The following is a 24,307-nucleotide window of genomic DNA, read 5'->3' as shown; positions in this document are numbered from 1 at the left end:
ACCGTTGCAGCACCTTGTTTCTTTTCTTTTTCAGCTGTTCTGTTGCAGATTAGCTGCTGTGTTTGTCCTGTTTGGTCCGAGCTTCAGCTGTCGGATTGATGGTCTCACATTTGACAAGAACCCATTGGTCTACAGAGGAGTTTATGATCAACTCAATGGCTGAAAGTTGCTCAGGTCCTGTGGCTGAAAAACCACCTCCAATCATCAGCCCTCCACCCCCATGCTTGGCAGTTGGTATGAGGTGTTTGTGCATTTGATTCTCACCAAACACGACTCTGTGCATTATGGTAAACACCTCTACTTTGGTCTCATGTCCAAAGGACATTGTTCAAGAAATCTTGTGGTTTGTTAGGATAAAACTTTGCAAACCAACCGTGCAGCCATGTTCTTGTTCTCATGCAACCCTTATAGGTAAGCCATACTTATTCAGTCTTTTTCTAATTGTCCTGTCCTGAGTTTTAACTTTTAGCCTGCTAACTGAGGCCTGTGGGGAGCCGTTTGCTTGTTTGTTTGTTTATTTGTTTATTTATGTATTTTCGGTACATTGTACCATCTGAATTTGACGTTCACTCCTGAGAAGACAAGCTGTCCTAAATGTTTTCCACTTGTGAGTAATCTTTCTCCCTGTAGAATGATGCACTCCAAACTGTTTGGAAATGACCCTTGACCCTTCCAGATACATGGGCAGCAGCAGCTGCTTCTCTGAGAACATTGCTGATCTCTGTCCGTCTTGTCATTGTGCTAACTTGTACGCTCCAGAGCAGCAAACGGACAAAATTCCCACTGTTGTGGCAATCACACTGATGATGAGCAATTAATTATAACCAGGCTGCTACTTACCCTTTTAATACCTAGGAAAGCAATAAGGATAGCTCTTTACACACACCGTTCAGTATTTTAGTTTTTATTTACAGCTGACAAACTTTAAGGCCTCTTAAGGACCAGATTATAATATCCTAGTTACAGATTAGCACAGAAAGAAAGTTCAAATGACCATATGTTCTGTAAACTGTTGTGATGAAAGACAAGAAAATATGAGATTTATCTGTTATAGATTATAAGATTATATCGCAGAACTTTCCTCCTGCATCAGCTTCACATTACAAAGTTTTTCTGGCAGAATGATACTCCTACTGAAGGTTTCCCAGGCTGCATCATAAGCAGAGGTGTACAGTTACATTTACTCCTGTGACTGGAGCTGAGTGTGAACTTTTTTACATTGTACTTTTTCAATTAATCACTTGAATCCATATTTTTACTGGAGTAAGTTTTATTTCAAGTGTTTAACTGAGTTACATTTGAAATCCCATCCGTTACTGAGTAAAAAATGTGAACATAAATATGTGAAATAAAATCAAACCCAAACACCTGCAGGAACTGGGTCTGTTCCTTACCAGTCAGCCGGTCTATGATCCGGTTAGAAGTGACGACAAGCTACAAAGGAGGTGTTTCTCTGTTAAATAAACTCATATAGATTGCCTACAAACTCTGCCCATTTGACAGACTGCTTCATCAACAGATTTGGAGTGAAACTCAGCAGACATGCACTTGGCAGAATACCACCTGTTAACCTCCACAAAACTAAACCAAAAGTAATAAACTCCTGGAACTCCTGGCCGCCATGTTTAGGAGATTCTCTGGCTTCAAGTTAAAAGAGGGAAGCGGCTTCATTTCGCTGTCAGCTCCGTTAGCTCAGAGAGACTCAGACCTGCAGCCTGTGGTGGTGAGTTTAAAACACATTTGGTTGTTCTGTAAGTTAAAACAACGCTTTCATAGTTTGATCAGAAGCTTTGAGAAAACTAGTCAAACAGACATCAGTGCCTGACTGTTAGCTCTGTAGCAGCTGGTAACTAGTTAAACTAACGCTGTAACTTGATGTGATCATAAACAGAGAGCATCACTGACTCCCAAACTTATATCTGAAAACATGTCAGAGAATCAATAAGTACAAAGGACCTGGTCTAATTAAAACATACAGCCTGATGAAAAACAATACTACATTTATTGAGAATAAATAAAAATTATTTATTTATTTGATAACTGTAATTACAGCCTTCCATTTTCTGTAGAACAGCTATATTCACACTTCAGCTGATTAATCTCTCCATGTTTTTTTTTTATGTCCGAGTAAAATTGCCAGCCAATAAATCTTTAATAAGAATATTTTTATAAACAGTCACATCAAAGCAACAGCTGACAACAAGTGATAATTTAGTTATTTTAAAGAAGCTGTATGTTCTGTTTAAATTACGGTTCTGATAGTATCTTATACAATGCACACAGTTTCATTTATTTATTTTACTGTAGTCTAACTGCCACTTCTTGAGATTCAAAGTGTGAGCGGATTCAAGTTTTTAAGCACCATTCTCCTGTTTGCTGAAAGTTATGTGAATTAATTTAAAAAAGGGGGTCAAATGGAATGACTGTGCCTAATATTAGAATCCATAAGTTACATTTCAGTGATTACATGATGAAACAAGCCTATATCCTTGAATACATGATGTGTTGTGGTTAAATTTGAAAATTAAAATTTTTGATTAGCATCTAAATCTAGAGCACTGACTGACTTTTAAAATGACAGATGTTTTTTAGTTTTGTTTTATTTGATAATGTGCTTTTCTAAAATCTTATAGCAGCAAGTAAAACTATGATGATATTTAAATGTTGTGTCAATTTGATTTTTGTTTCTGGGATCACATAAAAAAAAAATCAGTTCACAGACACCTTCTTACTGACAGTTGAAGCTGTGGACTGTTACCATGGCGATCTAACCAGGCTCAAACTCAGTCTCTGTTACCATGGCGATATAACCAAGCTCAAAGAAATCCTCCTCGGTGACACTGAAAACTCAGACTTTCTTTGTACTCTATCAGACCAGTAACTGTACTTTTACTTGAGTATGTTATTTTAGTGCTCTTTCTACCTCTAGCAATAAGTAATACAGCTAACTGCTGCTGCTGCAATATGTGCTTGTAAAGAACTATTTAATGCAAACTTGACCTTCGGGGAAGTCTCTAAAATAGTGTTTGCCTGAACCACAACAACATTTTTGAGATTGAAGTTATTTTAAGACAGCAGCAATTTGTTTTTGGCCTCACTCTGACTAGTCGTTAGCTCATCAGTTCTGTAAGAATTAAACTCTATTTCTCCAAACTGAGGTCATTCTAAGAGCTATCAGCAACAAATACATTGCTCAGAGCCCCCTCTTTAAAAGTTTAGGAACGGGTTCTTTAAGAATGAATGTGACTGTAATAGTTGTAATTCATGTTTTTGTTGTGTTATGAGATGTACGCTGAGATTTCTTCATCACATATTTGTGGCCAGAAACCATCAATTGCAGTTCTGTATTATACAAAAGTGAAAATTATAGGTTTTAAAAACAGACAAACTCAGCTGTATTACAAAGTGCGTTACCTCCGAGAGATAGATGAAATCACGTCAGCATGTCAGACACAATCTCGGGGGGGAGTGTGTGTGAATGAATGATGGTGCCTTCATAGGCAATATGAGTGTATGGGAGATTAATGGAACATGGCTGGTGAATGACACCCTGGGAAATATGATCCATTTCTGTCCCCCACTCTGCCACCACCTCCTCCAACATACACATACACACACACACACACACACACAGGCACACAAACAAACAGACGCCAACTCATCTCATCCCTAACTTCTCCTGGAACCACTTCATTTCAGCACCACACTATATTGATTTTCCCAGTCAGGCCCAGGAATCGTGCTTATAACCACATATTGGTGCAGAACCTTAACTTTTGTTATCTTATATGGAACTTGCTTTTTTAAGAACACACAATCTCAATTGAATAATATCAGAGCATGAATAAAACATTTTTAGCTGAACAATATCCCCTAATATTACAGTAACTTCCTGCAGTCCTTTGGTTTCCTATAAGAAACAGTTCAGATCTCTTGAAGTGGGGCTTGTATGAAAGTCATCATGATTATAATGACTGCATTTAGTATTTTTAGCACAAATTAATGTTCATTTCTCTGCAGTTAAAGCAGTAGTTTAGATCTTTTGAATTTGGGTTTTTCTAAGGTTATAAACAAATTAATATCTTATTTCTTATAGCTAGTTCGCTGATTGACCTCAATTTAGAGAAATGTTTGTGAATAGGAGTTGTGTTAAGGCAGCAGCAATCAACTTTGATCATGTCCCCATTCAGAATGGCTCTTAGCTCATCAATCCTGCGTAAATGAAATTGTAAAACATTGGTTTATATCTGCCGTTCCCACAAACTGCACCTCTTGAGAACTTCATTCTCAGTGCTGGTTTTGTGGGACGGAGAAGGTGATGAGTTGTTCCAGCCTATTGTGCACATCCTAAATTTGTAACTTGTCGTGTGATGCGCGAGTGGTGTGTCGAGAAGCAGGAGGAGCAGCAAGACAGAAGCAGTGATCGAGTCAGTTCCTACAGTCATACATTCAACTGAACAAAAGCCGGTCATCGCAGATACTACATAAACGTCGAAAAGCACTCAGATAAGATTTGACTTTGTTACATTTTGGTATGAAGAATGTACTCACTGTGCACGACTCTTCTTCTTTTTTTCGTAGCGGGGTTGTTTTTGTCGTAGGGCAGTGAGATCTGCATGTCTGAAGTGCCATTATAAATGATAACTCCGGTCTCCCGACATCAGAGTTTATTGTGTTGCACTACAGTAAAAGCCTTAAATCTTCAAACTGCTATCATTCAAAGAGGTATCTCCAACAGGTAAGATATTTATTGTTCAAAATCTTTCTAAATAACTCCACTTTGAAAGATGTAAGGTAAGGCTTTACTACATGTAAGCTGTCATAACATTAAAGCAGCTGTCACCGAAGGTCACCTTTCACCAGGTAATTATCAAAGAGAACAGCAGTGCCGCATAATTCTGTCACCACACATTTATGTCTGGGCTTTTAATAATTTATAAACATGCTGTTAAATAAGTGACAGCATTTACTGTTCATTTTTTGCACACATGTGCAAGGCTTGAATAAAAGAGGGTCACACTGAGCAGCAATTCCAACATTTAACTTATACCCATATAATGAAGTTGAAGCATCACATTAACATTGCACTTACTGTCCAGATTTATCATGTAAGGATTTTTTGAGAAGTAAGATGCAACACACAATCAGAGAAATTGCATTTTCTGCGAAAATACATTGTGAATGCTGAGTTCTGAACGACTTGGATGAAATTTGCTGAAGAAGCTGGAACTGAGCTGAAAGCCCAATGTAGCAAAAAGGAGCAAAATGCTAGCTGAAAGGTAAAAGGAATAAAATGGTAGCTAAAAATTATAAGGAGAAAATGGCTAGCTAAAAGCATCCAATGGTTAAATAAAAGCCACATTTAACAGCTACATTTAACAGAATGTTAGCTATTAACTAAAACTCGCAGAAGTCGAAGTAGCGTGCACAGTAGAAGCATTAAGAAAAGCATGGTTAGCATTAGCATTAGTAGAAGCAGCATTAACATTAGTAGTCTTAGCATTAGTACTTAGCAGTAGTAGAATTAGCATCAATTGTAATAGTATTAGCAGAAGTAAATTAGAGACCAATGTTTTTGAAGGATTTAAAGAGATTTATTTTGACAGAAAAAGTTTTTGTAAATAAAGTTAAATATTTTCAAAAGTTTAAACTTGCAGTTTTTAACCTTCATTCTTCTGAACAGGACAAACTGAGATCTGTTTGGGTTTTATGACCAGTAGGCCTCACTGTTCTGAGCTGGAGAGCCTCAGTAACAGTATATTGTTTGGTTTTTGTGGTTCTAACAAAACACCTTTATATACCAGAGCTACAAGACAAGTTCTGTATGACTGAACCAGTGCTGTGATTGTTGCAAGAATGTCAACATGTGTGGCTCCTGGGTGTGTGAGGTGTGTATCTGAAGGTGTGGGAAAAGCACTTATGTCCATATATGCCAATGCACTTCATACACCTAATGTCTCACCAGAACAGCACAGATGTTTAAAAGTTGAATAAAACACAAAAACTGATCAAAATTCATTTAGTTTGTTCCAATGACTTGTGTGACATGAGATCGTGGGATCTCATGTCAGTCAAATCAAATGAAAAAGAAAAGAAAAAGCTTCTAACATGGTTAAATTTGACCAAAACACAGCAGGAGGGTTAAAGATACTCTGATTCCTTAAGGTTTAGAGTTACTTTCCACTTAATTTTTTTGTGTGCACCATGTGTTCAGGTTTGATTCTCAGCAATTGTTAGACATTTTATTTTCAATCAATTATTTGAAATCAGCTACAGTATCTTCAGACACAGACACCAAACTGCTTGACTTCTGTAGTTGTGGCTTTTTTCAGTATATAGCCCATCTTTATCTTTTTACTGATTATTACAACTTTGTCCCACAGTTCCTCATTCCTTTCTGTTTGTTAAAAATGCTGCATGATTCGCCCTCATTGTTGCATGAACGGGAGTATAACCTGTGATTGTAATCCCTCCTGTTTCAGTCCAGCCGATAATGTAATCGAAGTTACTACAATCCACCAGTAGGCGTCTCTCTAACTCTATTTTCACTTGCCACACTGCTCCCACTAAGATGCAACTTACGCTTGGAGGAAGGGGTGTAAAATGGTGGTCCAACGGGGGAAAGAAAAATAGAAAATTTGACTAATTGCCAAATATTTGCTCTACAGTAAGAGGAACTCAGATTGCTTCCTCTAGTAATGAGACAGACACAGAAATCTGTTACTCTCTCCATTTTCTCCTGCGTCCCCCTTCTGTGCTCCTCTCTCTGTCCCCCCCTCTCCCCCCACTTTACTCTCCCAAACTCCCCCTTTTCATCTATTTTTCTCAAATAGTTTCCATTAGTAATGAGCCACTTGCTGCCATCGCCTGATATCGCTGCACAGGAGAATGTGAGCAGAGTTTTCAAATTGATTTTTAACCATGCTTTTTACTCATTAGGGCCGAAAAGAGCCGACAATCGTGATGGCGTCTGCGCATGAGGGGAAAAATGTGATTAAAGAAGGTTTCCATTAGATCGGAAACTTTTCTCTGTCATCTTCCGGCTCACTCGTTACAACCAAACTCTACGCTCACACCTCTTTATATCCTCCTCGCCGTCTTCTCCTTGGTTTCAGTCCTGTTTTTGGTTTAATTTTTGGCTTCATATAAAAGTGAATTTAACATGTTCTGCCAAAGCAATATGTCAAGAAACAACATCTACTATTGTGAAGCAAAAATAGATTTATATTTTGTCTCCCAATGTACCATCTGTCACATCCTCAGCCAAGAGAAGAAGATGCCATTTCTTGTTTGGAGAAGCGAGGCTGCTGTCTCTTCCACACCGCCTCGTAAGGACAATTCATCAGGAATGCACAAGCTTTCACAATAGCTCCTTTTATGCCATGGTAAGTATATTCCTTAACCAAATCAGGTAACTTTAGAGCCTAAATTTTACATGCTGTCTTGCCTAATCCTAACAAAATGAAAAGAAAATGTCAAAATACACTGATTCATTGTAGATTTATTGATCTACAATGTTAAAGGCCACACTTTCACAATAATGGCTCAAACTTTACAAATACACACTCCTTGTATTCTTCTTAAATGATAACATTATTAACTGTAAATCTTATAAATGACTTTATGCACAATCTTGTGTGATACTGTGGGATGTGCTAGCACAAAGATGTGTAGTGGATGACTCTCAGCTACCGCTGCCCCAAATTTTAGCTTAACATTTGTCAAACTGAGTGTGTTATGGCCATTTTTGTGTTGTCGATCATCTTGAATTGGGTTGACGTCAATTGGATTTAGACGCAAATCTAATGATTACCTTCTGAGAGTCTCACAAAAGTCTATCTATTGGCAGTGATGACTCCAACACTTAATGTTAACGATTTAAACAACAACAACAACAAAAAATGACTACCACAACACATTTCTCTGTAAAACTGATGGAACCCAGTCATGTTTGTGCTTGCTGAAGTTGCGTAGCTGTGGTGGCCAGCCTGAATGAGGCTGACTTCAAAAGTTAGGCTGAAGATGCACATCCGATGATTATTTCCTGAGAGTTTCATTAAAGTCCGTCCAGTGGTTCAGAAGGTATTTTGTTAATGCTACAAACAAACAAACAGACACGAGCAAATACTTTTTTACTTTCGGTGATGGGGGATCAAGAAAAGAGGGGATTGACACAAAAGATTCCTGCTCATGCCCCCCCTTTCATGCTGGATGATGACCGCTACGCTCTCCACGATCTAATAGAACGTGGCTGGATTGATTCAAATTTGAGAAACCTGCTTAAGTGTGAGGAAAATCGTGATATTGCTGCACTCTTCGTAGTCAGCAAGTAGGTTTTTCTGCTATTTGCTGCTCTCCGGAGATGATCTCCTGGTTGAAGATAATGAGTGGGGGACTGTCTTTCTTTCTCATCCTAAGTAAATCCTAACTACAATGAAATGATGTAAGCGCTCAGCTTTCCAACCTTTTACAAAAACTTTAAATGACATATTGCCCATGTCTTTCCAAAGTCTGACACCAGTTTGTGACTTCCTGCCCGTCTCTCCTCCATCAGCTCTTTCAGCCGGCCTCCCTTCCTGAGTTTTTTTTTCCTGTTCTGCTAAGACTCTCACCATGGTGGCTGAGGGCAGCTCTTTCTGCTCTGTCAGTTACGATAAGTAAATGGTGTGTGTACTGTAGGTGTGTGTGTGAGTGTGCATGTGTGCACCACAGATGCATCAACCCATTACCTTGGGTCAGTGCAGAGTGAGAGCACATCCTAATTCAATCACGCACATTCGGTGCATGAAATCAAGCCTGGGCTAACTCCTGCTTTGTTTAGGCTGCCCTGTTGTGCACCCAAATGTGACCCCATCAGCTTCAGGGCTTTAGGCAGGAGGATCCGGAACAGTCCGCCTAGTTTGTGAACTTTTAGACTGAAGGTGGAAGTTACAAATGCCTTTGCTAGTTTGAATGGTTTTATTCCTTTCAAAGGATAACAGCCGCTGACAATGGAGAAAGTTCATTGGATCACAGTTCTATGGCGAGCAAATCCCAACTGTGACTGTTAGCTAAGTCCAAAGCAACCCACATTTCCAGCTGAGACATAACAAGCTGATGATATCTGGGACTTTTGTGGTCTTTCAACAAGCTTCCACAACAGAAGTGAATGCGCTGTGCTCGCTGCGTCCGCTGTCAATCAGCAGGGAGGGGAAATCTGCAGGAACTGATTTGGTTGGCGAGGCCGCTGATTCAGGCATGCAAAGTTCATCCTAACTCGCTGCCTCATCACAAGGCTTTAAGGCAGCATTAGCAGAGTTCCTCGGCCATACAGCAGAGCACGCTGATCATTTTTACACCACATTTAGATATGTGGACGCAACAGACTGAAAATGATTGACTTTTATACTGTGTTGTCAACTAAAAGTCAAAGTGGGGGACAGTATGGGCAGAATGTATAGGCTCAACACTGAGTTGGTCGGAGCTTTAATATCCTTTTATTTAAAATGTGTATATTTAAATAAAACACTTGACTCTAGAGATTCACATCCAACTTTAAAAGACTTGGGGTGGGGGAGCTTATACTTTTCAAAATCTTGGAAAGACTGTAATTATATCTTTTCCTCAAAGCATCATTTAAAGTTTTTATTAGACAAAAAAGGCATTTGAGGAATTCACTTAGCTTTTATGCTTTTGAAAAACATAATTAGTAATATTACAAAATTAGAGATCTGATGCCTCTGTATAAACTGAGCAATTAGTTTGATTTATGAAAGAAATACACAGACACACACACAAAAAGAATATTTAAATAGCCGAACCTCAGTAGAGTCTTCCGATAAACACGTTTGCCTTTTAGGTGTCTAAAAATTAAGAATGTGTTCTCAAGTATTTCATGTTGGCTCATTTTACTATTGCTGTGACAAAAAGAAAATGATGCAGAAAGCCTGTACGTGCGGCATGTTCAGGGTGTACCCCGCACTTTTGCACAACACCCGCTGGAGTTAAGCACCAGCAGCCCCGTGATCCTGAAAGGTAAAGCGGATAAAGAAAATGAATGGATGCATACTAGTCCTGTTTACTAGTTCTAATTCAAGTGGTACTTTAAGAAAGCTGAAACCCCATTTCAGGAAAAACAAAAAAGTCAAAATGTTGACTAAAAAAGTTGTGATCTTATTTCAAGAGGAAAGCCAAACTGACAAAAATAAAGCTGTTGTTTTGAGATCAAAAGTGAAATCGAAAACCAAATCATCACTGGCACAAAACCCTACCATAGCCCTATGTTAGGAGTGACTATGCACTTCAGAATCAGTTTTGTAGACGACTTGTGAATAACTTCTTAAAATTCTATTTAGGCTGCAGAGTTTTACCCGAGAGCATCAATAATAAACCATTTTTTTTATAAGCTTTAAGGTCAACGGTGTATATGTTGGAGACTCTTATTCTGAAGCACATTCTGTAAAATACACAGATTTGACTTCAGGGACTAAACAAGCAATTCCATTTGGCAAAAAGCTGTAATGTAGCTGATTGTTTTAACAAATTCAAGCTTTAAAACTGTTAGAAAGTACCAACAGGTGTTGAGTTGCTTAAACTGGTGAATAAGCTGTGAACTGAACATACTTCCTTTAGCCATATTTACTGAAGCACTGAGTGAAATCCAGGCTGAAGCTATGATCTCCTGCTCAATTCTCAGAAGGCTCAAAATGATTACTGAGAAAATATAGATTAGCAGGAGCAAAAGAAGAAAGTGTTTTTTTGGGATTTGGATTAACCAAAAGGGCTTTAAACACTATTTCTACTTTTTTGTGTAGCCTGAGTACATCTCACTGCTTTGAAATTTAGGAAATAATTTGGAAGCAAAACAAAGTTAGAAAGAAAACTCACAGAATGTAAAAGAAAGAGGGAATAGTCAGTAGATGCATGTAAATATATATGCCCAAAGAACGTCTGGTTGTAGATGCGTTTGTTACATGTTTGTGTGGTTTGGGAAAATTTTAATTTAAGAGTGTTGAAAAAGCAGAAAGCATACTATTGAGCAAAAGTCTTAATGCAGCAAACATCTGGGGTCTCATGTGCACAGAAGGGTTGTGTACGTGATGTCCACGCACACGTGTAGGAAAACTAACCTTGTGTAAAATGTGTGTAAATATATGCAAACCTCTGACCTGCTGTGAGGATGTACGGATGCCATACAAACCTTCTTAGACGACATTATCAAACTACAAACTACTGAACCTCGCTTAAATACAGCAAAATTAATAAACCTCAAACTAAGGTTTTCTAAGCTCAAGGAGCATTTGAACACAATGGTTTCACGTGAGTATGAGCATTTATGGTTTAAAGTTGAACGATGAAACTGAACCACATTTAAAGTCGTACAATACAACATATAACACACCTCAAAAATGTAAACTATAACCTTTCCTTAATTTTTGTCACGAGAAGATGTAAACACAGATCAACGTGAGGCACATAGGCAGTTGTATGGGAATTGTCTAAGGGGCACTTCCATCCTCACTGAGAAGAAAACAGTGTCAGATCAACATGTTAATTCAGAACAAGTCATGTGTGATGATTCCTAAGGTTAACAGGGTGTAAACAATCACACATGGTCATAAATAGCTGCATAAAGTTGCTGTGGATCAATGGTTTTGGCGCAACTGGAGGACATCACCAATGGAAAAATTGGAAAGGGAGGGGGATTTCAGGGACATGCTGGCACATGATGATGCCTGGCTTTTTATCTGATTTACAGTCCCAGGGCCATTCTTTTGGAAGTCCGTGCTAAACTGACCCCAGTGTTGTAGAATGAAACTAGGAGGAGCCAGTGCCAGTTCAAGTCCTCACCACGCTGGGGTTCCTCGCGCCGGAACCTTTCAGAGGGTGATGGGTGAGAGGTTGGGTATTTCACAGTTGTCCCTGAGCCGCGCAATGCCAGCCGTACGGGACGGCCTCACCCAAATGATGCCCAGGTGTATCAAATGCCCCGTCACCCTGGCTGAAATGGCCCATCAATGCACAGCAACTTGTTTCTTAACATCAACTATTTAATAAATAAGCCTCTAAGTTCTCCCAAGCTCCTTAGCACTTTAGTGTTTACAGTAATTATGATAATAAACACATATATACAGTTGGAAATGCCTTAGCCTCAGAAGTGTGCCACCAGCACATCTGCACCCCTGGTTCACTTCATTCATTTACAATAATAGTGTGCATCTCATGTGCAGAAAGTAGTGTCTGTAATTATTGGATGAGAGGCTTTACTCCCACCTTTATGACCATTTACCCTCTCTGTTACTTCAGTGGGTGTGCGCTGATCTGTCAACTTCAGCTTCACACATATGGCATAGCACACATTCAAGAGGACAGTACGGCTAATTTGTTTTTACGCCACCCTAACTTTTTTAGGTGCGTCTCCGACTCACATTCCAGGAAATTCCTCATTTAACTGCATTTAAGCAGAATATATGTCTGTTTGCATATTTCAACGGAGGCGTGTGTGAGGAGTCTCATGTCCGCTCTTTTCCCTGTAAACTGGGATGTATGAAGGAAAGGTGAGCAGAAACGTGTGCACACGGTTTTATCTACATCTAAACATTTTTGTGCTTTTCCTATTTTGAGGCCCCTGGTGTCGATCACGAGTTTTGGCTGTTTTTTCACATATTTATACTATATCCTATACGACTGATCATATTAGGAATGTTATTTTTCCTCTTCATCAAGCTATTCACAAATCATTCAAACATAAAAAGTCTCTTAAGTTGAAGAATAGATCAATGCGGGGTCAAAAACGTAGCAAAGAACAAGTTTTAAATATAAATAAATTATATATATATTTATATATAATATATATAAATTTAAATATAAATTTATAATTTTATAAATAATAATAAATTTTAAATATTGTTATTGGCAGCATAATGCTAAAACACACAATGTCAAAAACAACACTATCTGAAAGACTTAAATTTGTATTTTTGCACCGAAATCTGGATTTCAAAAAAGTTTGGGTCAAAAGCTCAGCATTTCTTGGCTTAATAGACAGTGTCTGTAAAAGCTTTGAGGAAAGTTTATCAGTAAAGGACAAACAATGAAGTGACAGGCTGTTTAAAACACTACAGTAGATGAACAGTGTGTGAAAACTGCATGCCTAAAATATAAGCAAAAACACCTGATAGAATGTAGAAGGTAGATCTTTCAGTTTTTTATATTTTTCAAAACCACTTTATTACTGCAAAAATGCATTTTTGTGTCTATAAAACTGTCTTATTGTTGGGTTTTCAGGTACATCCAGCTATAGAAATGAGAACAGATAGAAACAAAACTGCAAAGGTTTCTATTTAAAATAATTTCTTAGCTGAGATTTTTTATTTAGTTTTTGCTTTTGTACGTTTAACAGGAAGAATACTTTCCCAGTGGGGATACTTCTGACCCTGCAGGACACAGGGACCTTCAAAATAAAAGCTTTGCAAAAGCCAGTTTCAGCATGAAAAGCACCCAGCCTGCTCTTGTGCCCAGAAAACAAAGTGGCTCACTACAGCTTTAAAGCATAGAACTCCACACGTTTCAGTCTGAATAAAGAAAGTTCCTCAGATGGGAAGAGGCCCATCAAAATCACAAAAAAAAAATAAATCCACTCGCCCATATAATTAAAGGAAACAACAAATAAAGAAATAAAGCAACAAAAGCTCTGAAAAAAAGTTTTGTTGTTTTGAAGACAAAAAAAGAATGAGCTGGCTCAAGATTTTTCCATAAAACCCAGTTCAGGATGTTTAATTCATTAGAGTGTGGCAATGCTGCATCTTGCTGCAGTCTTAAACATACAAGTACACACAGTTTTCTGCAGGTAATTAACTTATAAAGTAATGAGAACCTAACCGTTCTCATCCTGACCCCTCAGGAGGTCTGAGTGTGTGTCAGTGTGTATCTGTGCCTGTGTATGAGAGTCCCTGGAGAGCCACTTAAGTAAAGGAAGATCAATCTGACACCCAGAGCATTGAGCAGAAGTTAAATCAGACGAGAAAGGCTCACCTCGGCTTTGTTTCTTTTTATTTTCAGTTTTCCCCCTCGCTCCCCCGACTGTCCCCGTCTCTGTCTTTCTGTGTGTCACCTCTTCATGCTTTTGTGATTTCTTGCCTTGTCCCACCTCCCACCGTTTTTCTGCCTGTTTGTTTCACATTTCTCTGATTCTCCCCCCTCCCTGCTTTTTATTTTGTACTGCAGCTCCCCCTCTCTAGGAGGTTTGAGGTAACTGTGACACTTCATCTTCTCCTGCAGTGCTGCTCAAACGCTCTCTGTTTTTTTTTTTTTCGTTTGTGGGATTTATTTATTTATTTTCCTCCTCTTTCTGGGTCACGACCTCTGACTCAGACAGGACTGTTCTCTTTGTTTGGGCCCTCATGCATATTCAAATCAGTACCTTTATAGGCCTTTTTATTCTAGTGAAGCTCAGTAATTTCTGCAGCTATGATTCGTTTTTCATTATTGCTGCTGCCATAAAAAGCAGGCTAGTTTTTCTACTTCTTCTTTTGGCCGTTCCCTTTTCATGGGTCTCCACAGCGAGTCATCCTTCTCCATCTAACTCTGTCTTCTTAGTCCTCTGTCCTCACTCCAACTACCTCCATGTCCTCTCCAACTGCATCCATATGTCTCCTCTTTGTCTTTTCCCTGGCAGCTGCATCTCTAACATCCTTCTACCAATATACCCACTGTCCCTCCTCTGCACATGTCCAAACCATCTCAGTCTGTCCTCTCTAACTTTATCTCCCAGTCCTTCAACCTGTGCTGTACCTCTGATGACCTCATTCTTAATCCTATCCATCCCTGTCACACTCAAGGAGCCATAAAAAGCAGGCAATTATGTAATTTCCTGTTTGCCTGACGACCTGTTTGCAAAACATCTCATGAACCAGTGGGCAGATTTAAAGAAACTATCAGAAACAAATAATTGGATGTACATCCACAGCTGATTACCTTTGGAAGTCAAACAAGTTCAAGATGAACCACAGATGATCAACCTTAGAAAGTACAAAAATGTGTACAATCCAGACGTTGAGCTAAAATTTGGCATCACAGCAGCTGGGAGCAGAAGCAGAGTTAGTCATTTTGAGGCCCAAGACAGACCACAAGCATATGCCCCCACCCAACTTGTTGAAGGTAATCTTTCTTGCCAAATCATTTACAATTGCAGTTAATATCATGGTGAAGATACTCAATCATTCATTCTTTTTTTAAGATGCTTTGCTTTTTATCTGAGATACTGTCTGAATTAGTGTGCTAACACAAGTGCTCCTGCAAACATCACCTTCTTGTTGCGCCTGATGGTGTCAGCTGAAGTAGAAAATGTTTTTATTCATTGGAAGTTTAACCAAAGATTTTCCACTTTCCTCTTTTTATTTCTTTTCTGTTTAGCATTGCCAAGACAGCAAACACTGTTGTTTTTGAAGATCCATGCTCCAAGGCTGTGGAATGGTCCAGTGTGCTAATATAGAGGAGGATAGGTGTAAAGAACACATATATAATGGATTTAACTTATATTTAACAACACTAATGAAACAATAATAGTCATGCTGTATGTTTATTAGATATGTTATGAGACCCCTTAGGACCTTCAGACCCAAATAATTGCCCACCTTTGCCTAGTCATCACCAACACATACAGTGCCCATAAAAAGGATGTTTTATGCTTTTATTGCTGACATAAATCAGTCACGGTCAACATTAATTAGCCTATTTGACAACAACAAAAAACAGTTAAAAAAAAACCATTTTCAATGTCAAAGTGAAATCAAATTTCTACAAAGTAATGCCAATAAAATAAAACTCTATAATACAAAAGGGATGGACACGAAAAGATTTTCAAGGCCCCGAACATCCCAGGAGTTCTGTTAAGTCCATCATCAACAAATGGAAGGACTATGGGACATGTGTAAAAACACCAAGAACAGGCCATCACAAACTGAGTGACCGTGAAGAAGGAGAATAGTGAGAGAAACCACCAAGACACCTGAGAGCTCCCTGAAGGAGTCAGAGCTTCAGCAGGTGAGATGGCAGACTGAGCTACAACAACTGTTGCCCGGGCAAAAAAGCATAAAACATCCAAGGGGGTGAATGCTTTTTATAGGCACTGTATTTTGAGTGCTAACAGATCACACAAGGTCATTGTTTAAAAATATTTAATGTAAGGCAGTAGTCAGTACACATTCCTTCAAGGAATGCAAACTTCATATGTCCTTTAGGGGTTTTCAACCACTGATCAATCGAAGTCCAGTACTGTGACCCCCTCTCACAGTATCTGCAGATAAAGACTGGGATTATGCAAGGAGCACTTGTTTCTTTTATTCTGCTTAGAGGGATCCACCTGAAATTAAGCTTCCAAAGAGCATTTGTTTGTCGCAGATTGTTTCATGATGGCACACCTCTAAAATCCTAACCATCTCAGAAGCTACTTCCATTCACAAATATTTATGAGGACATAAAAGCAGCTCTGACTCGTCCTGAGCCCAAGGGGTAGTTCTTGTTAACAAAATCATAAACGAGATGGAATATAACCCAGGTAACTAGAGCAGATATAGTTTTCTATTTAGCAAGCCAGAGGAAAGCAGACAAAAAAAGTTCATCGTTAAAGCTCCAAAGCTTGTGAATGCATCTTATTGTTTATCACTGTCTGTCTTTGCCAGTAAAATATGTCAGTCTGACACTTTGGAAACTCATTTGTTGTCTTGCTGAGAGTTAAATACAAAAAAACAACAACAACAAAAAACTCTCAGATGTACTCTTTGAAACATCTTGGTGATAAAATAGTAACAGTTCTTTTAAAGGCTTGATTAAAAAGGTATAATAATGAGATGATCTGATGTAAATATTAAGATAATGAATGGAAAAATACTTGGATGCAGAGCTACACAAAATATAAAAAATATTTTGTGTGCAATATCAGTATGTAAAATATCAGTATTCACCATATGCACCATATCAGTATGCACAATGTCAGTATGAATGACATCACTATGCACAATAACAGTATATACAATATAAGAGATTGAGTTTTAGCCATTTTGGTCAAACCTTAAAAATAACCTTTTGCCCAGTATCCTTCAATACTGCAATTTATCACATAAAAAGGTAAGTCCTTTTGGCTGTTTCCTTCTTCAGGGGTTGGCACAGCGAGCAAACTTGCACAAACAATTTGGCAACTGTTCTACGCCGGATGCCCTTCCTGCTGCAACCTGAGCTTAAACCTGCAGCCTCAGGGCTACAAGACCGCAGCACTGACCACCAAGCCACCACAGCCCCACTGCAATATCAATATCTCACATGATCTTACATAATCCGTTAGCACTCAGAGTATGTGTTGTGAGTGACTGTTAGCTACTAACACAATTCCAGCTTCATAAACTGTAAAAATTAAATGAGGAATATTAATTTTTGAGTTGGCTAAAGTTGATTGGCTTTGGCGGCCGTCTTGAATTGGGTTGACTCTAAAAGTTTATCAGTTGTAGAGCTACATCCAATAATTACTTTCTGAGAGCTTCATTGAAATCTGCCCAGTGGTTTATAATTTGCATTTCTTCCTAGGCCTTGAATTTAATTTTATTGTTTTGAGAAAAATAGGAAAGCGTCTGTGTCTTTGGAGAAATGCTTTTTGACTTTGAGCTTAACAGGTGATAGTTTCATTTCATTTTACAACATCCTCATGGTAGCTTTTATCTTTCCTGAAGAACATGCTTATATTTAGAGAAAATGCAAAATCGGAGTCTGGTTGCTTGAGGGCTCCAGCAAGTATTTGACATTTTTTGTATTTGAACAACAAGCAAAAGCAGTTGTGACAAAAGCCCACAAAATAAAAAAGAAAAAAAGTTGTTTTCTCATTAATGAAAGGGGATAAAAATGCAAATGTGTGAGAGAGAAAGGGAAATTTACCTTTTTTCTGGAGTATAGCACTCCCGCTGCGCCTCCCTATGTGGTTCTCTACGTAACAGGTGTAGTTGGCCAGATCTGCTTCCTCCACAGCATCAAAAGTCAAAGACAGCTCCACCTCCATCTCCCCTAAATGCTCCCTCAAGATCCTGAACAAACAGGACACATACAGCATATTAGTCACACATATCACAAACAGACTTTTCTTGTTTTGATCTGATATGCTTAAAGATGCAGGTTACCAATCCAAACTACCCAGTTGTTAGACAAAAAAAACCCAAAAACGTATTATTGAGAAAAAGTAGGACATGTTAACAATAACCTTTTTTTTTTAAAAGTACTTCTAATCAAGCTTGGCCTTTTTTGGTCAAATTGACCCAAAGGTACAAGGGCTTCTCTCTCTCATTTGAAGGCTTCAGGGGGGTTAAGTAGTCCATATCTCATCTTATACAGACCATGTTAGTCCAGGTGATGTTTGAGCCAACATGGCAACATTTCTGTGTCTCTCACTCTTCCCAGAGTCAAGGTTTTGGTTTCTAGTTCATAAAGTGATAAAGGGGATGTGCAACATAGTGTGCTCTGTCATAGTTTCTTAAGATCCACCAAAAACAAAGTTTTTCACATTTTCACTGTGTAAAAGCATTTTAAAAAAATTTTCACTTTTTGTCTCTCAACAAAACCTCTTGGACAGATTGACCAAGAATCGGTTGCAGCTGGTAAATGCTTCGGCTGCATCATATTCACAAATAGCTCCAATTAGAAGCTGGCGCAAAAACTGGCCATTAGGTTTAGCAGATGTGAGCAATTTATCCAGTTTTTACATCAGAACACAGCAGATCACAGTTCAAGTGCTAAACAATCGAAATATGACCATCCATCACAAACACAGTAGGCACAAAAGTGACAGAGAGAAAGAAAAAAAAGAGTTTCAGTTTTAGATCTTAGTTCCTTGACATTGGGTTGGGTGTAAATAAGCTTTGACTTAAGCTGACTTCTTTTTCAGTTGTTTTTTCCTATTGTAAATTACAATATATAATTTGGATTTTAATTATAGGTATACAATTAAAATAGACTAATCCTGGGATAGACAACCTGGTCCTGGAGAGCTACTATCCTGCATGTTTTACTTGTTTCCCTGCTCCAACACACCTGATTTGAATCAGTGTGTCAGTAACAGGCTTTTGCAAAACATGAAGAGGTAATTTAACCACCGGTTCAGGTGTGTTGGAGCAGAGAAACAAGGAAAACCTGCAGGATAGTGGCTCTCCAGGACCAGGGTTGCCTACCCCTGGACTAATCAGTTCATTCATTCATTAACGGATGAAGCATGAACAACATCTCACTGTATCAGGTAGGCATACATTCATGATGGCATTATTTTTACTTAAATAATAATAAAAATACTAATAAAAACCAACAACAAAAGGATCCTTATCCTTATGCACAAGATGTGTGTTGTGTACTTTTGTCCCACTCCCCCAGGGAAACTAGGCTGAGTGCTTGCAGGGTGATGGTGGGGTGATTTTGTAATATTTATCCCACAAAATAATCACTTTCAGATGTGTTTGTTCACCTCAGGATTGCTGGATGTGAAGTGTTGTCTGTTATTCCTGAATCTAAAACAGCAACAAGATTCACACATTTTTTGACACTTATATGTAGATGCAATAATGCCTGACACTCATCACTGAAAGAGAAGATTCAGAATACTTTTCTTGACCTGTTTGCTCTTTTTTCAAGAAGGCAGCAATGCAGAAGATCCCTAAACTTCATCACTTTCTTCTTCAGAGATGCAAATACCACCAGCTCTCAGAAGATTTCACACTTATAGCAATTATTTCCATTAATTTGGGAGGTTTTTTCTCTAAACGTATGCATAAGACCTTATTACTGTAAATGTGAGCAAAATACTGGTGAAAAGATATACTGTTTTGTTGACAGGCATTCCAGAGGCACAAAGTTCACTCTGCAAGAGCTTTGTGGATTAGAAGGATATGCAAAATCCAAAATTATGCTTGCATAAGACACACAACTCATTAGTGAATCTGAACTTTTGAGTGTTGATGGGAGGTGCAGCAGATAGCCTGTTTTTATCTATAGTGTGGATGGGGCCTGAAAGTGCTTTGTTAAACATTTCAGAGCCTTTGTGGCATCTACCGTCAGTAAGTAAAGAGTTACCAATAAATAACCTTTGAGTTTTACCATACATCAAAGAAACAGTGGAAGAACAAGAGCTCTTTGGTTGGAATTTTCGCACAATTATTCATCCATCCATCCATTGCATATACGTTTATAAATTTGAAGGTTTGACCAGAACGGCTATAACTTTGTTAAAAATGAGGAAAACTGACAAAGAATGATGCAGAAAAAGACTGAAGATTACAGCTTCACAAAGCAAAGAGTCAATATTTTCCAAAGTGAGCTGTACATAAGAAACGAATGAAACAAATGTTCAACCTGTCCTCTGCTTTAGTGTAGAGCTTTACTTTCTGAGTGATAAAATGTGCTGATGTAGAGTTGGCCCACTCACTGTCAGAGTGAGAGACACTGAAAAATGTTTTTTTTGTTTGTTTTTTTCTTAAAGCTACAATCTCAAATTGTACCATATATTATGCATGAAGTTAAACTGCCCCTCCTGCTCAAAATTGAAAAATGACCACCTTTTCAAGATTTCTACCATGCCAGAGTTTTTTTTTATTAGATGATTGCCATGTGTCGAAAATAGAATCAAATTAAAGGCCTAGCCTGTTGCCTTTCATGCAAGAGTTTTAGACTAAGATCATCCTATGTTGAGAAACACCTGAATTGTGGCTGTTTTGCTCAAACCTTGAAAATGAAATGAGGTGAAATTTATTGCATTTCATGATCTCACATAATCGTGCTTGGAGTATGAGTTGTGAATGAATCTAAGCTACTACCATATAAAATTTTAGCTCAGTATCTGTAAAATTCACTGAGGTATAATCACTTTTGTATTTCCCAAGGTCAATTAGCAGTGGCAGCCATCTTGAATACGGCTGACTCCAAAAGCTAATCAGTTGTACATGTACACCCAATGATTACTTTCTGAGTTTCATTAAACTCCATTCAGTGGTTCATGAAATATTTTGCTAACAGACAAAAAGGTTTAATTTAAACAGTTCATGCTCGAGGTGTTAAGCACACATGCTGCAACATGTACCTGTAAAATTGGCTGAGTTATAGCCATTTTTGTGTTTGTTAAGGTCACTTAGCAACCAACTTGAACAGGGTTGACTGCAAAACTTAATCAGTTGTAGATGTACATTCAATAAATGCTTCCTGAGGTTTATTAACATCTGTATATTGGTTCATGAGATATTTTTGAACACATGAACAATAAACCACTGGAAATAAGGAAAATGCACAACACTTGCACCACTTTCCTGTTTTGTGTTTTTTAGTTTTTTTTTTTTTTAAAACAAGAAATTTACCTTGTAGTGGACCAACCAGTAAGACACAAGGACAAAGGTATAAACCTCCACATACCTTTTTTAATGTCATTATTCTGAAGTTAATTTTGTAGAGTTGATAACAATGAAATGTTAAAAACAGGTAAATTCCAGGCCTTAAGGGAACAAAAAACAAAGAATACCAAGGGGGTGAATGTTTTGATTTAAAAACAGCAAAAGAGCATAAAAGAAAAGAGCAGTCTGAAGCATTTCTGTGTTTAGTGCAGTTTGGTTTGGCTGTGTTATGGGATGTGTTGGTTTGAATTTCTTGGAACTGAACCGACTAAACCTTAGCAAATAATAAGACCATTCTGAGCAGAACCATCCCTGGTGTCGGAGAACCAATCAGGCAGGCCACTGAATTTGTTTTCCCCTCATCTGTACAGTGTGACTCTGTGTTGACCTGCAGCCACACAAACCTACCAGCTTCTTAAACACGCAAGTCTTCAACTGCAAGACGTGGAGCAGTCCAACCCCGACAAGCAGTGAACGAGTTTCTGTTGTGTTTTCATGTACTTCTGGTAGTAATTCCCCATGTAAAATTACTAAAATTCTCACATAAGACTTTCCTCCAAGTGTTTCCAGGTAAAGAAATTTGATGCACTTTCAGCATGGGTGATCCTTTTGGGAACTGAACTCCTAACCCATTTCAATATTTATGTTTTCAGCAGTAAAAGGAGCAGCAGGTTCTTATGATGGGAAATATTACAGAGCAGAAAGGGTTATAGCATAAACATTCAGTCGGAGCTCTGTTTATGTATGTTTCCTTTTTTCTTTGTCTTTGAACAGCTGGACGTCTCTGTCCGCAGCGGCAACTAAGTCCTCAATTTAAAACTTATCACTTTCTCTCACATTTTTTTTGTTATTTTCACTCCTATAAATCGTTAAATACTCATCCACTGTAGCTATTTTCATCTCCTTTCCTTTCCCTTATTGTTTCCTTTTATTCCTTTTTGATCTATAAGTCATATCTGTAGAAAGGGAGATTCTAATGTCCCACTACAGTTAATCATCATACATTATGTTAACAGTGCCTCAAACCTTTCCACATTTTGTCTCATTACAACCACAGGCTTCAGTGTTTTTCTAGGGTTCATAATTGTGAAGCAGAAGGGAGAATGGGTTTAAAAACATTTTTACAAATAAAAATCTGAAAAGTGCGGTGTGCATTTGTATTCAGTCGCTCTGAGTCAGTAGTCTTTTGGGATTTGTCTCTACCAGCTTTGCACATCCAGAGACTGAATGTTTTGCCCATTCCTCTTGGCAAAACAGCTGCAGCTCAGTCACATTAGATTAACAGCATCTGTGAACAGAAATTTTCAAGTCTTTGCCACAGAGTCTTGGTTGGATTTAGGTTCTGGACTTTGACTGGGCCACTCTAACACATGAAGATGCCTTGACCATGTCAAGACATTGACATTGTAGCTCTGGCTGGGTGTTTAGAGTGGTTGTCCTGCTGGAAGGTGAACCACTGCCCCAGTCTCAAGTCTTTTACAGCCTCAAACAAGTTTCCTTTCAGGATTTTCCTGTATTTAGCTCCAGCCATCTTCACATCAACAATGACCTGCTGTGTATGCTGAAGAAAAGCATCCCCACAGCATGATGCTGCCACCATCATGTTTTACAGTTGGGAGAGTGTGTTCAAAGTGATGTATAGTGTTAGTTTTCTGTCATCTGACCACAGCATCTTCTTCCACATATTTACTTTGTTCCCTACATGGCTTGTGGAAAACTGCAAATGAGCCTTTTGCTCTTACAAGGGCACAAGGCACTTAAGTGGTCTTCATAAACCACCAGAGGATTGTTTATGGTTTCTTATCAATTGTTATGGAACATGCTGCGCTTGCAACTCCACGCAATGGGAAAAAAAAAACAAAACAAAACTGACAGAGACTGGAAAAACAACAATTCATAAAGTTGCCTTTTTTAACTGTGTTAAGACTTGTACTTTATGAAATACTGAAATAAATGTTAGCCTTTTAATTCCCTGGTGTTAATATCTTTATCCCTCACCACTTGTGAATGTTTTGTTTGTAAATTCCCTGATAACAGTGGATGAGAGAAGTGGACTGAAGTAATATAAAATAGAGCACTCACTGGACTAACCTTAGCTGCAACAGAATTGACTGAGTTCTCTTATCTTTTGCAAGTGCAACAACAGCAACCATCAACCATCCCCTGCATGCCTGAACAACAACAAACCAACAAACTTTCATATCACTTATGGTGAACTGAGTATTGAGCATTGAGACACAAGAGTGCTCTCTTCCATCTAAGGATTGGAGCCCAGGACATTCCAAGGACAACCTTCAACTATCACTAACAGATCCCACACACAATGCATTAAACAGTGGAAAGTTCCCTTTAAACGGTCAGGTTGCTTCATTTTTTTGGCATGTGGCTGTGGTTTGTGTCCTCAGTAACATAATTTTATGGGTATTCTGGGGTTGGTAACAAACAGACTCAACAGTAGAGCAATACTGCTTTATTTTTGTTTTCTTTAACTAAATAGTTAGTTTCTATCTTCTCTCATCCCATTTTAGTGACTTACAGAGAGTAATTACTTCATATTTGTGCTATCCTAAACATTGTTTCCATGATTCATCACTCACTGCTTTGCCATAAAGTTAGTAGAATTATTTATTCACAACACATTCGCTAATCTGTGAATAATGTATATATATATATGTGGTCTTCATTTCCTCCTTTGGCCAGGTAATTATTCCTGCAGGGTATCTGATTACTGGTAAGGCATAGCTGTTTATCGCACGGATTTTGTTCTTGCCATTGAGCTGGCTTCTCAGGACTTGCCTTATTCGTTGGAGGTATTTGGCTGTGGCTCCTTTCCTTGTGGTCTCATCGAGGTTGCCATTTGCTTGTGGTATTCCCAGGTACTTGTAACTGTCCTCAATGTCTGCTATTTTTCCTTCTGGGAG

At 38.4% G+C, this 24,307-nt stretch overlaps 1 protein-coding gene across 4 annotated transcripts in view; it reads right to left on the bottom strand.

Moving 5' to 3' along the window:
* il1rapl2 (interleukin 1 receptor accessory protein-like 2) overlaps positions 1–24,307 on the bottom strand; it is a 562,673-nt gene that overhangs the window by 20,097 nt on the left and 518,269 nt on the right. For all 4 annotated transcript variants that reach the window (XM_025007400.1, XM_025007402.1, XM_025007401.1 and 1 more), the window contains exon 9: positions 17,905–18,050. In XM_025007400.1, the coding sequence (XP_024863168.1) occupies positions 17,905–18,050 (146 nt within the window). The remainder of the gene's footprint in view (positions 1–17,904; positions 18,051–24,307) is intronic.

Source organism: Kryptolebias marmoratus, linkage group LG9 (genome assembly GCF_001649575.2).
Source record: "Kryptolebias marmoratus isolate JLee-2015 linkage group LG9, ASM164957v2, whole genome shotgun sequence".
Classification (NCBI taxonomy): domain Eukaryota; kingdom Metazoa; phylum Chordata; class Actinopteri; order Cyprinodontiformes; family Rivulidae; genus Kryptolebias; species Kryptolebias marmoratus.
The sequence above is the reverse complement of the archived record's forward strand: the minus strand, read 5'-3'. Positions and strand labels throughout refer to the sequence as shown.